The sequence below is a fragment of the Chamaea fasciata genome, unplaced genomic scaffold (genome assembly GCF_029207755.1).
Source record: "Chamaea fasciata isolate MVZ Bird 193981 ecotype frontalis unplaced genomic scaffold, bChaFas1.0.hap1 SCAF_5, whole genome shotgun sequence".
Lineage (NCBI taxonomy): Eukaryota > Metazoa > Chordata > Aves > Passeriformes > Sylviidae > Chamaea > Chamaea fasciata.
The window spans coordinates 65951920-65967796 of NW_027094090.1; the positions used below are offsets into that span (position 1 = coordinate 65951920).

General features: G+C 44.9%; 2 protein-coding genes across 4 annotated transcripts in view; one reads left to right on the forward strand and one right to left on the reverse strand.

The window, feature by feature from the left end:
- WASHC1 (WASH complex subunit 1) overlaps window positions 1-15877 on the reverse strand; it is a 121297-nt gene that overhangs the window by 47915 nt on the left and 57505 nt on the right. The window lies entirely within an intron of this gene.
- The window catches only part of IQSEC3 (IQ motif and Sec7 domain ArfGEF 3), a 92611-nt gene continuing 83016 nt past the window's right edge, over window positions 6283-15877 (forward strand). Inside the window, exon 1 of the mRNA XM_066184207.1 lies at window positions 6283-6803. Within this exon, the coding sequence (XP_066040304.1) occupies window positions 6283-6803 (521 nt within the window). The remainder of the gene's footprint in view (window positions 6804-15877) is intronic.

Sequence of the window (15877 nt, forward strand, 5' to 3'; positions counted from 1 at the left end):
TTAGAAGCAAAGGGAAAATGTCTTCTATATACCAAACATAAAGAGTTGAAATATGGTGAGGACAAATGCTGCTTCTTCTGTCAATTTTTTTTTTTCTTCAGTGGAACACAGCTAAGCTGACATAAATATTTTAAACAGCTGCTCATCAGAAAAATGCTGTATTGTAGCCTGAGCTGAAATGCATCCTGGTTCATGAATGTTTTTTGGTTTTTTTGACAGTATTTGATTTTTGCCATTGCAGAAAAAAAGTAGTTGGGAGTATGAGTTTTACACTTAAAATTATTACATTTCTTTTTATTTCTTTTCTCCTCTTCCCCCCCCCCCCCCCGTGTATCTTATGCAAGGTCAGATCACATGAACTTGGCCCCTCTGAAAATCTTCATGTAATTTGGAGGAGCCAGTCAGATAGTACTGGAAGAATCGAGCCCATATTCAGGTTTTTTCTTTCCATTTTACTGCAGTGTTTATAAAAGACAGAACAACTGTCAGCTCAAACAAAAACCTGACTGACTCTGAAGAAAATGTCTCTGTGTAGCTTTTGCACTCTAGAATTAATCAATTAAGTGGTCAAAGCTTAATTTCATGAAAAAGGCAGGAGATAATGTAACATTTAAGCAACATGAAAAGGGAAGTGCAGTCTGAAGAGAGACCTTGATTCCTTTTAATTTGCAGTAAATAACAGAAGGCTGCAGTAGCACAGTTCAAATACAGTCAAGATTTTAAAATGTGTCAAAACCACACATCTCAACCAAGGCTACGATGCAGAATTTGTACCTTCTCCTGATGAGCAGCTGTTTTAAATATTTATATGGCAGTTTAGCTGTACTCAACTGAAGAGGGAAAAAAACCAACCAAAATGGAAAGAAATGGGAGTATTTGTCCTTACCACCTCTCAGCTCTTTATGTTTGATTTATAAATCGAGATGTTTCCCACTGCTTCTGGTTTGATGGTATCAATAAGGATTAACAATTCAACACCCGCAACACAAGAGAGACAGAGAGATTTCACTTTTTGCAGATGTCAGGGCTGCAGACCACAGCTCTTGGCTTTTAGGTGCTGGACTAGAGGGTGCCAGAGAACTACTTGCACCTTTACTCAGCGTTCACCCGAAGCAGAGGAAACACTGCTGTTGATTCCGATGTTTTCTAATTACAGGCACCGAGCAGCGTCCTGTGTGATTGCGGGCAACATGCTTCTCCTGTTAGCTTCATTTTATCCATCTGTTTAACAGGTGTGTGACAACAGCACATTGTGACTTGGCTTGGACTCAGGATGGTGAAACATCTTCTCACTGATCTGAATAGTTCTGGATGCAGCATCAAGTGAAAGAAGCCTGAGTGAAAGAAGGATTCAGGAGATGCACTTTTTTTTGTTTTTTTCCTCCCTCTGTCCATAAATTAGGCATGAGAACATTATGATTGTCTTGATTCTATTTTGAAATTACTCATCTAACTCCTGCAGAATTTTTGGGGGGCTGCAGGCTGTTTGCAAGCAGTTCTGAGAATCCTGAGCAGCTGCTAACTTCCAGGTGAGACTGAAAATGCCCGTCTTCCCCCAGAAATCAGAATGGAAGATGGAAATACAGGACCGTGACTCTTGCATCCCTTACCTCCCATCTTCTACTCTAGTTCTGTGCGGTTTTATACGGTTTGTGCTACGCTTCCTTGTGTGTTCCCCTTAAGAACTTAGATCTGATGGGAAATATCAGCTGTGGGGATTTCACTTGCCTTTCTGACAGGAAGAAGGGGAGAAAATGTTAGGTTAGTTAAGATGAGCTTGACATTAAATGCAGCACCAAATGTGCCTTTTCTTAAGTACCGAGGACTTGGTCTTAAACATCAATAATCTTTGTTGTATTCCATGTACACACCTTCCTGAATTCTCTTTCTCCTCCAACAAAGACAATAGAAATGCAGGTCTTACAGGAGTATAAAAAACCTTCTCACAAGCTTATGATAATAAGTCCTCAGAACCATAGCTGGGAACCTAAGCTATAAACCCTGCCTCTCCAACTGGAAGCACTTTGGATACTGAATTACCAGGGGTAAGTCGTTACCTTGCAAGGTTGAGGCATGGAAGGTGGAGGAAATTGGGATCAAATTCAAGAAATGAGGAAAAGACTGCCTGGGTTTGCTGTGATGACCTCCTGTCCAAGAGGAGATAGAGTGTAACTGAGAAGGGAATGCCTCAAACAGAATTTCAAATGGAAAAACACGGGAAGTCTCTACCTGTCAAAAAGGCTGCAGTGATGTGTTTGCATCAAGTTTCAGTGAGGTGTTGAAAATTAAAGTGAGATTAGGACCTCTCAGAAAATGCTACAAGAACGTCCTGCAGTGAAAGTTTTTCTACAGTTGACACACTTAAGGGTGTTACTACCTTCCCTATCATGTATGCTCATTAGTATAACTGTATTTATGGACTCATTTTAGTCTGAGTTAACAGCTAAAGAAATATAAAATTAAAGCATATAGTATTAGACCTTTCCATTAAATCCTGCGGCTTGATTCATTTTTATTTAGTTGTGGCTTTATAATGCATGCTTATTTTAATTACTACTGCTGCACTTTTTTTTGTAATTGTCTGTGCAATGCCCAAGCACCTTGCTAAGTGGATAAGAAAAGCACTTCATTCCATAAGAACATAATTAATCCATTATTATTCATTATTATTTTTTCTGGAATGGACTGAAAATAATCAGCACTTTAAAAAATACAATACCAACAAATTATCTACGGCAAAAATAATTTTAACAGAATTTGGGCTTTCCTTATCTTTGCCATTGTTTCCTTCCAGATAATATCTCTCCTAAAGAAAGACGCAGCAGCATTTAATGACCTGAAGCTTGGGCTAAATGCTAAAGATGCTTGGAATCAGAGATCTGCTGTGTGTTGTGTGTGTGTGGTGTCATCATGTGTTCCTTCTGCCTCATCCTCTTTCCCCAGCTCCCTGCACGGCCCTGGACAAATCATTTAACCACTTTGGGTGCGCATTTCCCTTTTTCTGACGGCCACAATCCCACCATTCACCTTCTACAGAGCAGTCCTTCACCAGTGCGCAGAGCTTTGCAAAAGATGTACGCTAGGTATTGTGGCAGCATAATCAAAGCCCCACAGTGACGGCTGGATAAGAGAGGAGGTGTTTTCCAGCTATGCAGGATCCTGCTCACAGCGGGAAAGAAGACACTCAGTTTCTGGTGACGTGCTTGCAGATTCCTCCCGGATCAACACCCCATCTTTACTGAGTTTTCTTATTACAGAGGATTATGCAACTGTTAACTCTCGAGGTTTTGTCAGGAAACCCTTGCACACTCCCTCACGTTAGGCACCAAAGCATTCTGCTGCACTTCCTTTGGCACATGTTCTCTTTAGAAACCTGGAAGGGCAGGGCTGGTTGTAGCATTTTTGTCCACCAGTCACCACACTTGCACAGAAGACAGGTTTGTTTCTTATTCTCCTACTAATTCGCTTGGATTCAGCTTACCAATACATGGCCGTAGGTCACTGTTAAATGTATGACAAAGATTTATTAGCACAAATGAGGCTAATGAGGCTGGTCAAGCAAATCAAAGGTGCAGAAACAGTGAGTGAACACATCAGGTTCACTCTGTGCAGTACAAGTCACATCTTCGGATAGGCTTCGAAGCACCATGAAAAACGACTTCCAAGCTGTTTTGCCCCACTCATCCAAATCAGGATTATTTTTCCTTTTTAGTTAGTATTTCCTTAAGAATACATACACGACCTGGCTGACTTCACCTGGACAGGCCAGTGTGATGTCTACGACCCTTACTTCTTCACCTCTTTTATCCGGCTGAGCTGCAAAGGAACACGATGCCCACTGCAAAACCAGAACTCTGCACAGGGCTTGCCTTAAGAGTTAAAATGGCCTCCCCTCTTCTGCAAAATAAGCAATCTGTGCCTGAAGTCTTTCCTAACAATGCTCTGTGTGTGTGTACGTACGTGCGTGAGTGCGCACATAGCCACCCCTGTTTGTATCCCAGGGGTGCCTAAGGCACGTTGTTTCCACTGCTGTCCCTGGACTCTGCTCCTGTGAGGCAAGACTGAAATCCTGCAGCTCAGAAGTGCCTTTGAAGGCAGACAACATGCCAGCACAATTTCTCAAACAATCACTTCCACTCTTCTCCAAATATAGCTTAGGTGTTTTCGCTTCCTGCATGTGCCTTTTTTCACATTCCCCTATAACCATCCCTCCCCTTGCTAAGTAATGCCAGCTTCTGCTCAGTCAATCTCCTGTCATAAAACATTAATGACACACCAGGCAATGAGATGGAGGAAAGCTTCCCCTACAATTTTCCAATAAGATCATAAGTGTGTTGGATTTGAATGCTCATATTCCTTAGAGTTCACTCTGGGGTCTTCCCCCACCACAGAGGGGACATGTGGCAATGTTTCGTGATTCCCCAAAGCCTCCTCTAAGTGTTTGCAAGAGAACTGTAAATAGCGGTTCTGATTTAGGAGGAGTCTGTGAACAGTTTCTAATCCTTGCGATTTTGTTTGCATCAGTTTACATTCCTAAGGCCACCTGTGAACAGAAGAGACTGGAAATACACCTTTCAGCTCATCTGAAACAGATTCCCTTTCACATTTCTTCTTCCCTCACTTCATAAAATCCTTGCTACAGTGCAGATTTGCTGATCTGAAAAGTCAAAATCGAGTAGCTCTACACTCAAAATCACTTAAACCCAGTTGCTTTTCTTTCTGTGGCCTTGCACTTTTTGTACAATGAGTCAAATCTACTGGCACGCTTGTCTAAAATCTGACTGCTCATGATGCCTCCTGGATCTCGTGTACTCACAGTGACTGGATAGAATTTTACCCATTACAGAAATAACTTCATGGATCTACACAAAAGTTCCTGAAAGTAAATTCATTACCCTTAGCCGGGTCATTCACTGATGAAATGACCACACATAGTCTCTCAAGTAATAGAAAGCCCACACATAGTCTCTCAAGGCTGTAAGTTTGCAAATCCTGTTGGCTGTGGATAAAGAAGGGCAGGAGAAGGTATTTCTTGAGAAATGAACAGAGGTCTGCATGGAGTCCAACAGCAAAGGCCCTGCCTGCCAGCTCGCATCTACAGCACCTACACCCCCAGGAAAACTCCGCAATAAGCCCCAGTTTTCTTCCGAAGAACTTAAAGGACACCAAAAATTCCAAGCAAGTTCCAATCCATTTTCCTCAGAAATGGCGTCTGGGACATTTAACCCTGCATTCAGATTACACGAAGGACATTGAGGTGCTGGAGCAAGTCCAGAGAAGGACACTGAAGTCGGTGAAGAATCTGGAGCTAAAGTCATGTGAGGACTGGCTGAGGGAGCCGGGGGTCTTTAGCCTGGAGAGGAGGAGGCTCAGGGGAGACCTTATCACTCCCTACAACTTCCCGAAAGGAGGCCGTAGTGGGGTGGGGATCAGGCTCTTCTCCCAGGCAACCAGCGACACGGCAAGGGGAAATGACCTCAAGCTGCTCTAGGGAAGGTTAAGGTTGGATATTACAAAAAATTTCTTCACTGCAGGAGTAGTTGAGTTTTGGCCCAGCCTGCCCAGGGAAGCGCGGCAGTCCCAAATACAAGCAGACACGGCTCTTAGTGCTATGGTTTAGCGGACACGGTGCTGTTCAGCCAAAGGCTGGGCTTCCTGATCTTGGAGAACGTTTCCAACCTTAACGATACTATGTTTCTAACCAGGTAAGCTAAAAACAGGGACTTTATCAACACGGCAGCCAAAACTAGACACGATTATTCAAGTAACTTTGGGGAAAAAAAAAAACCCGAAAGAAATCACCAGGCCACCCTGGATAACGAATGCACATCAACACTGGGAAACACGAGTCAGGGAGAAGGAGAAGACCGGGTCCGGAGGGGCTGCGAAGGGCTCCGCAGAGGGCTCGCCCCGGCAGCGCAGCGAGGCGGCACCGGCCCCCGGGCGCGGGCGGACGGGCAGGGGGCGGCGGCGGGCAGCGCTGCCGAGGGACCCGCGGCACGGCGCCGAGGGACAGCGCGGAGCCCCGGGACCCGCGGGACCCCCGCCCGCCGCCTCCCGCGCCTGCGCGGCGCGGCCGGGGGCGGGCCGGCGCGGGAGCCCCTCCCGCCCGCTCCCGTTCCCGTTCCCGCCCCTCCGCGGGAGCGCGCGGCCGCCGGCGGAGCGGGGGCGCGTGCCCGCGCGCGCCGGGCAGCGAGGCGCGTGCCCGCATCCCGCGCCGCTCTCGCCGGAGCGCCGGCGGGCGGGCGTGCGGGCGGCGGGGCCCGCGCCGGCGGCCGGGGCATGGAGAGCCTGCTGGAGAACCCGGTGCGCGCCGTGCTCTACCTGAAGGAGCTCACCGCCATCGTGCAGAACCAGCAGAGCCTCATCCACACCCAGCGCCAGCGCATCGACGAGCTGGAGCGGCGGCTGGACGAGCTGAGCACCGAGAACCGCAGCCTCCGCGGGCAGCAGCAGCAGCAGCAGGCGCCGGCGGCCCCCGCCGAGCCGCCGGCGGCCCCCGCCGAGCCGCCCCAGGGCCCCCCGCCCGAGCAGCCCCCGCCGCCGCCGCCGCCGCCGCCGGGCCAGTCCGACCCGCTTCAGCACCACCAACAGCTCCCGGCTCAGCCGCCGCCGCCCGCGGGCAGAGCGGCACCGGCGGGGCCCGGCGGCGGCGGGCGGGCTGCCGGCCACCAGCACCCCGCGGCGCAGCCCCACCAGCACCCCGCCGAGAAGGACGGCAGGGACAAGGGCTGCTGCGCCGCGCTGCTCCAGCACAAGACCCCCCAGGCCATCGGCAAAGGCGTCCTGAGCCGGAGAGCGGAGTAAGTGCGAAGGGGGAGAGGAGGCGGGCAGGGGTGGCAGAGGGGAGCGGGAGGGAAGCGGGCTCTCTCCGGGCCCGCATCCAGCGGGGAACTGGGTTATACCCCCCTGCAGCCTCGCAAGGAGGGAGAGGCAGCGTGTGGGTGGGTGGGGAATCCCTCCCTCGATGCGTTCTCGGGGAGAGCAGGCAGAGTGCACAGAGGAGCCAGGATGCTGCTTCCAAGATGCTGCTTCCAAGATGCATCAGCCTCCCGGCTCACCGCGCTCATTCCTGTGGACAAGTGTCTGTAAGCCGTTTGGAGCCCCTCGGGCAGCTCACCCGCGGTGCTCGCACACGGCATCGTGCCCTCCTTGTCTGTCAGAAATAACTAAGTCCGTGATCGACCGTGAGCGCGGTTTAGCCCAGGCACGGAGAAGCCTCGCAAGGCACAGCAGCGTTGTGGCCGCTTCTGCTTGCCTCAAGTCGCTGGTATCTGCCAAAAAAACCCCATCATCCTTGGAGTGAGCTGGGGTTTTCCTGCCCTCACTGATACAAGGGGTGCGTTATATTTCACGTGATGTGATAGGATCATAGAGATACAGATGCTGTACTTAGATACCGAGAAGTATTGTGTGTGCATGAATGTATAGTAAACAAGGATGAGCATTCCAGCACTATAGGTGGTGGAAAGGGCTACTACCGAAGAGCAACATTCTCTTGGATTATGTATTCAGTATATGCCATCAGTTCACCAGCTGGTAATTACAGCTGCAGTCAGTATTGTCATTTCTTTTGTTTAGGCATTTGGAAAGCAGGGGGATATTTTCTGGTCGAAAGCCAGAGTTAGTAAAGTTAGAAGGAGAAGGAGCATAGCTTCTGCTGTGGCTTCTTTTAGATAAGAAAGAAACTAATATAAGTCATAAAACTAGAACAAATGTTTTTCCTAGAATCGTCTCTATTGCCTTGATTATACTGATGTCAAAACAATTGAAGTGCACAACACACAAGTACATATGAAGCACACAAATGAAGTACACAAGCCTAAAACATCTTCCTTGTCTCTTGACAATTTAAATAAAGGGATCCTTCTCTCTCGTGTTTGTTTTGAATACACAAGCAGAACTACAACATGGAGCTGGATTTTCAACTGGTCTAAGTAGAGTTATACCACTTCATAACAGCTCAGCATCTATCATGTGATTCTGTGAAAATCAGTGAAGCTATTGCTATTGAAAGGAATGCTATTAAAGGAATAGGTACGGACCAGGCATGCTTGAATCCCAAAAAGCATATGCTTGCTTCTAAAATACTGCACCGTAAGACTCAATTTTGCAATCACAACTTAGAGGACGTGAGTGGGCTCCTCAGAGTATTAATGCAGGTAGTAAGCCTTTGCAGGATCTGGCTCTTATTCATCATGAAATAGCTGGAGTTTAGAAAAAGGAGTGGGGCCAGATCCTGAACTCATGCCAGTTGGCGTAAATCCAGAATAGCATGGTCTGAATCCCTCAGGTCAAACCAGTAAGAAACCCAAATAAAAATGCATAATCAACCTCATTGTTTTTCCCGGAGTGACTCCCTGCAGTGAAGGCTCTGTAAGAAACATCATCTCAGTAAGGGCTTTCCTTGCTTCTGCACAGAGTTTCTAACATACGTCATTACACAGACTGAAGAATCAATTTCTGTGCATAAGCCTAAATACTCCCTCCTTATCTGAGCTCCTTTTGCAGTGGGGTTTGACTGGGGGAAGAATCGTAGGGGTTTTTTTCTTCATGCCAAAACGCACAAAGAGAAGTGCATTAAGAAAACAGCTGATTGCTGGTTTATCATATGATGATCTTTCTATTTCAGAGAGATAGAAGGTTGGATGGAACCTTTTCTGTGAAAGTCAGGGCTGCTGCTGGAGATAACAGGGCAATCTCTGCAGCGTTCTTCGCTCAGGAAGACCAAAATAGACTGATTCTGTTTCCTTCTACAGCTTAAGCAAACCAAAGTCTTCGTATAGAAAAGGAAATATGAGAGATGCTAGTCTACATTTCTCACTCCTGCAGGTTCTTTTCTCCCCCCCCTGATTTTACATACTGAGTTTCATACCCTCTTGTCTTTGCCTGTTAGAGGGAAATCAAAGAGACTCCAAAATCTAACTTAAAGGCAACTTGGATGGTGGGTGATGACTCTTTCACCACCTACTGACAGGGTGCCCAGTACATGATTCAACTCGCCAAGCTGCAAGTTGTGCTTTTGCTTCAGTGTGACAGCAGGGGACATAAACGTTAACTCCTATACAGACCAGGTATCTGCTCTCTCTTCCTTCCTCCCCTGCCGCCATGTCCAAACATATTTTTCCCTGTTATGAACTCTGAAATTCAATGTTATCTATTTTTTTTTCTTAGCCAAGAGTAGAGGACTGACTGCTCGTGACAGAAAATGGCCACTCCAAACAGAACAAAAAGACAGTTTAGCATGTTGGGATACAGTGGCTAAAAGGAGGGGTTAAAGCAGCAAGCACCCAGGCAATGCCCCGCTGTCTCTGCCCACTAATGGAATTTCCTCTGCCCTCACAAAACAGGAGATTCTGGCAGGATGTTTAAGCATGGACTTGTGCTGGTCCTTCTCACCTCAGACATAGCCCAGGGATTTTGCTCATTTTGAGTCAGGTTTGAGGGGTTTTCTGCAGCCCAGCTTACCTCAGGCTCTAGACAGAAGTAAGACCTGAGCTTTTGGACACATGTGACTTTTCATGTCAGCTGGGGCAGTGTTCTGCAAGGGATGTCTTCTGCAACAGAAGCATCCCTCTTATTTTAAAGAAAACCTCAGTATTACTTTTTTTGTTAGATTTTGTAAAAACTGACAACTTTTTCTTCTTTAAAGACTTAAATCTCCCCCAAAACAAACAAACCCAAAACCAAACCAAACCAAAAACAAAAAACAAACCAACAGCCCAAACAAAACCTCAATTTTAAAAGGGAAAAAACCCAAGCCTATCTCTGGAAATGGAATTCCTGACCTATGCAGAGACCCCAGATTGTTGTTGCATGTCTTTGTGTGGGAAAGGTGTTACTCAGCTTACCTATGAAAGGAGAGGAGGAAAAGGAGAAAGATTTTTGCAGAGATTTTCAGCAAGAATTAGGCTGATTATTATTCCACGGCATCTGTCTCTTTCTACCTTAGGAGGCTATTGCATAAGCACCTCACAGCTTTAAAAACAAAAAAATAAGGTCATTTGTCATGGAACGTTTTGCTTTGAAAATACAGGTTGCCAAATTAGCATAGCTCAGATCACCCTTACTAGGCAGCCTCTTGTCTTAAGGGACCATCCCAAAGTGTCAGCAAATCCTGCGAGTACAAATTTTCCATCCCGTCTTTATCAGAATACAACCTTCTTTGCCAATCCCCAGTACCCTTCCTTGAGGATCAGGGAAACGCCACAGGGCTGAATTTAGCAGATTAAGTCTAAATGACCCAAATCCTGCTGGTTTTTATCAGAGAAACTCTCAGTAGGAGCTGTCTATGGAAGGACTTCCGATCCTGAGTCCAGGCACTAGCAGGAAAACTCACTCTGATAAATACAATTAGAATAACAGCTAATAATCCCTTATACTTCCTTCCATCAAAAGACATGGCTGCCATTCACAAACATTCTGTGTTTAAGTGGCATTAAAGTCTTCTTTTAACCAAGCCATCAATAGTGAAAAGAACACACAGAAACAGTATTTGTCTAGCATGACATAATGGATCTGAGTATTGTCTTTAAATTATTAGCCTGTGTTTGCTCTACAAGATAACTTCTCGTGCAAAACAAACTCCATGAACTCTTAGAAGAATTTTTCTAAAATCACATTTTAGCAGAGGTCTTAAAACTCATTTTGGATTTGCACTGGACTGAGATCTATATTATTTTATTTTGTACTGGTTTATGTCAGAATTTTTTCTCCTAGTAAAGAGGCAAGTTTTAAAAGATGATGTTGAAGTCACATAGTTGCTCTTGTGTTCTGAGACTGCTGTTTTTTTGTTAATTTCAAAAGCTCAATTATGTAACTTCAAAATGAAGATATTGCATATGCAGAGGTGCTGTTTTCCATAATTTTCCTTTTTAACTATGCATTGATGTTCTATTCTATGGATTATCTCCAGGGTAAAGGCATTAGAAAAATCTTACTGATTTCAATGGGAGCTAACAATAACTGTAAATATTGTGGTTTACCATGAACTTATATTGCTATATGTGTGCACTGCACCAGCACAAAAAAACCTCCAGCAGTTAGGAAAAAAAGGATCAGAACAATTCTGAATGGCTCATGCACCTCAGATACCCATTCCTTTCACTTTGGGCACACAAGGAATGCTACTTTTGCCCTCTTCTTTCAGTCTCTCGGATTTCCTCCAGCACATTTCAGGGTTTAACTCCCTTGAGCTTTTGCACACCAGAAATAGTTGCATTGGTGGTGCCCTGGGTTCTGCAAATCCCTGCTAGCAACGCAAGGCGTTCTGATGCAATGTCTCGGCATCACAAGTTGTTTGGAGTCGAGTGCTGCAAGTGGGTTTCAAATGACAGAGGGCTGCACTGGCACAGCTTCACAGGCTGAAGTCCTGCTTAGATGATTTTGGCATAAAGAGCATACTGAGAGGAAAACAGAAAGTAGACTCTCCTTGACTACACCTAATTTAAAGACATATCCATACTGCTTCCACTGCAATAAGCTAGGATGTACTTTGTAACACACACCTGCATTGTACCTACAGCAGGGCCTGGAAAATCCCAGGCAGAAGGGTATGGAGTCAGTGAATCACGACAATATTTAAGAAATAATACACAAAGTGAGAGATGGAGAAAGACTTATTTTAGGAAGAGTTCAGGATGAAGTTCTAGGTATAAAATTGCTGAGTAAGGACAGCCCAAGGACTTCCTCCCACAGGGATAAGACTTCCGTAGGATGCTGTACAAAGTCCCAGCCAGAGCAATACAGTGTCAAGGCTGAAATTTATATTGTGAGAAATCTCCCTTGTGGGATAGGAGCATCAGGAACTAAGATCAAGGAAGGAATCTTTGTGAAACAATGTCCAGCAGTGCTTTGGACAGGCACCTCCTCTCTATCTGTGTCCTGAGCCCAGTTAGAGCAGTACCTGAAGCAACAAAGACTTGTACCAATCATTTAGCAAGAGGAGCTGGGGCCTGGAAACAAGAGCAAAAAGCCGAAATTTAAAACACTTAAATAAGAAGGGATGCAAATGCACCATTCTGATTTTTTCTTAATAAGATGGTGATGTTTTTATGTCACTCTGCTGTATGTTCTGTTGCAAGCGGGCTGCTCTTCTGTGGTGGCAAGGGCACCTTTCTTCCATACGCTTTGTATCAATCCGTTTGCTGTCAGTTCCCAAGGAGATCCAAGGTAACACTTCTCCGTGAGAAGCCTTTAGGAGCAGAGGACTCACATGCCAACACTATTAGCATTCTAAATTATACACACATGGCTGCTGGGAAAGGTATTGAGGGAAAAATGTCCCAGCCGAGTTGGTGTCAACAACGTCCATGAGAACTTCTGCAAGGGCCTCAGTGTCAGGTGACTCTTGGGCTGGCTGTCCCACTCAAGCAATTGGCACTTCCACATCCTTCATTAAAAGATGTGCTCAGGAATATACAGTTTAGGCATGGTCCAGGCAGTTCATGCATCCAGCAGGTGGCTACTTATACGAGGTAGACTGTACCCATTGCCACCAATGCCGTATTTGAAATTATTTACACTTTTGGTCAGAATAAATCAGAGAAATCTCACCTCAGGATGGTCATGATAGTCCTAAGACAGTGCCAGAACAGAGCCTGTCACCTGGAATTTGGGTCTTCTATTAATTACAGCATATACTTATTTTAAAAAAAAGTTCACGTGATAAAATGATGTGCCCTTCTGCAAGCAAAAATACCTCTACACAAATATATATTTTAGACTGTAGAAATTTCTCAGCTGTATTTTTTTCCTTTTGCCTTGGAATGCAGGTTGGAACAGGAAAAAAGAGCTACTGCCTGTCTTCCATAATCTTTCTGTACATAGAGTTTATTCATCTTCTGCTTTCCTGTTATTTTCCCTATAAATGCCATTTTAGGTTGCTTGTTTTCTTCTTTCTTTCCTAGTTCAGCAGTGGTTTATTTCTCTTTTCCAGTCTCAGTTATGAAACCTTTTGTTTTTCTCTCTTAGGAAAACGTTATAGAAAGCCAGAAATAATTCTCTGTCTAAGAGATGGAAAATATTTTATTTGGTTTAGAATTACTTGTAGCCTGTGCTTGTTACTTGGTCCACATTCCATGGAACCACATAAAAGCAAGTAAGAAAAAAAGAAAAGACTAATTTATAAAGACAGAGTCTGAAATGTGACTATTTTCTCTTCTTTCCTAGTTTTTAAACATATATATATATACATACATATATTCCCTTTTGTCCCCTCAAAGAGATGTACCTTGAAACAACCTAGTATTATTCTTGTATTCATCTATTCTGGAATATGTAATTTCATTTAGTTAAGCCCTAGGTGAGAAAAAGAGAGTCTTGACTGTTGGATTTGTTCTGCCCAATGGCAGAACATTTAAGATCTCAGTTCGAGAATTGGACCAGCAGTCCTAAAATCAAACTTTAATGCCTCCTAAATTTATTTTTAACAGATTTGTGATGCTGGACTGACCCTTTCATCTCTGTGTGTTCTAAGATCTGTGACAAAGCAGTTGGAGATCTATTGTTATAGACAGGAGTGGGCAGGTAGATCAGGAACAATCCTTTTTCTAAATTCCAGCATAGGAAGCAGCCCAAAGCTCCTGTCCTTGCTTGCAATGTGTACTGCAAGGCAATATGTATATTTGCACATAAAAAAGAGAACGTATTTGCATGAGCATTTGTCTGCAGAAGTGTCTCAGAGCCAAGCTGAAACAGCACCTAGTTTCTGTGCTTTTTACATACGGAAAAGCAAATCATCTGCTGGAGGAAATCAGTGCATCCTTACTGACGTCAGTACAGCCATGACAATTTACATCACCTGAGGATCTGTACCAGATTTTGTGTGTCTGTCCTCACACGCAAATACACGCCCCTCCACTGGTGTAAATGAGCGCTGATAATAGCAGCGGAGGGCAATGCATAGAGATAACGGTGAACAATGAGAAAACCATTAAGCAGCATTCTCATTCTTCCTGCAATAGGTCTGAGATGTTCTCTTACGGTATTTTAATGTAAGGCGGTAGGAGTTTTGTTGCTCCAGGGTTATAGAGATATATCTGCTCTTTTGATCATGATCTTTTTTTTCGTTTTCTCTGTGCTGTGTATGCACAGCCTGCTTCTCACACAGGTATGATCGTATTATTCTTTTACTGTTTTTGCTAAGATTATGCTCATGGCTCGGCTCTTATTTCCATGCGGTCTGAAGTTGCGCTTTCTGAGGGAGACAGAAGTGGATCAATATCTTCCATGATTAGTCACATCTAAGAGAGAACATCTTGATAAAACTGAACTGATTTTAAATACAAAAATTAAAAATGGAAAATCTTATTGTTCCTGCCCTCTTCTAGCTGAAAACAAGATGATCTGCGATCTGCAGAACTAATGAAGCTTTGCTTCCAAAAGATTTGTGCCACAGGTACATTTTCTGATGCCTAACAAGATGAGAGTTCTGATTTAAGCTTCTCCTGGTGTTGAGGCTTTTAAAGCATCTCGCTCCAACATGGAGACTTCTCTGTGGAGAAATGGCTTCAGTTCACTCAGCAGCCTTTTACTCATAGGAGAACTGACAAAGTTCTCTCTGCTACACCCTGCCAGCTACTTTTATGGAACTTGCTAGAGGATAGTATCTCTGAAATCCCTGTAACTGACTCAAACTTGGTTGAAACTCTCTGTGGGATTTGCAGTTACAAAGCAGAAACCAACACAGACACATGCACACAGAGAGAAAGAGAGACACACACGAATAGGAGGGAAAAAGGAAAATATTACATGATCACAGAAGTCCCATTTTTCTTCGGAACCCAGGGAATAAAGACCAAGTCCTAGATGTTTTATTGAATCAATGCACACCAGAATGGCTGAACAGTCCACCCTAAATCTGTGACTCTGTCTTGGAACTGGTGTTCTGTTTTTAACAGCTGCCTAAAAGCCTTGGAGTCTTAAAGCTATGAAGAATCTGAGAATTACTGTAGAAATTCAGGGGACACACAGGTAGAGGTTTACCACTGGCAAACGGAGTCTGTCGCTCCTCCTGGCTTTGCATATGAAGTTGGTGGATCATCTTGTTCCACCTGCCAACATTTGCATGGGCATGGGGCATGGGCTGCTGCTGAGGCAGTTACTGCTAGAGAGTTTATATTTGCCAAAGCTCACTAAAGCATCTATGTAATTCTCAAGGGAAGTAGAAAATTGACACTGAAATTATTGTAGATCTTAAGGAGGCTTGGGATTCTCTTCACGTTTCGCTGTACTTTGGACATTTCTTCAAATTCTGACCTTTCTATTAAAACTCAGGACATTGCTGTCAATCTGTTTGCCATGTTGCTTTCCAGGCACTCCTCTGAAGTGGTTCACGTTATCCTGCTCCAGTGTGAGAATTGCTCTAACACTGTTTCTCCTTCAACCTCAACATCCAGCACCTTGGTATTGCAGTGCCTGGGTGGACCCTGCCTCCGTGGAGCACCCTTGGATCTGCCTCCTGGAGCAGTGTTGTTTGGCCCTAAGGTTCTCCACAGACTTTTTAAGTGATAGCATTTTTGAAAAGAGAGGGCATCTCTCCATATTTATAGAGATTATTTCCTTTCTTTTTGCCTCAGTCATGGAACTGAGCTCATCCCTCTTTTCATGATTTCCACCCCCCCCCACCCCTGCAAGGAATCCTGATTCTGCCTCTTTTGGGCAGTTCAGCTCTGCAGTCAGTTCAGAATTCTCACAGATGTCTTTAATTTGCTGGTTTTAAATTTGCAAATCCATTCCCTGTAGGGCACCAGTAAATTGCCAGTGTCTGCCTAGGTACTCACAAGGCCCCCTTCACCACTGGAACTGAGTGTCTGGATTTGTCCTGATATCCATGGACACTGGACCACTAACCTTCAGCTGAGCTAGCAGGGAATCT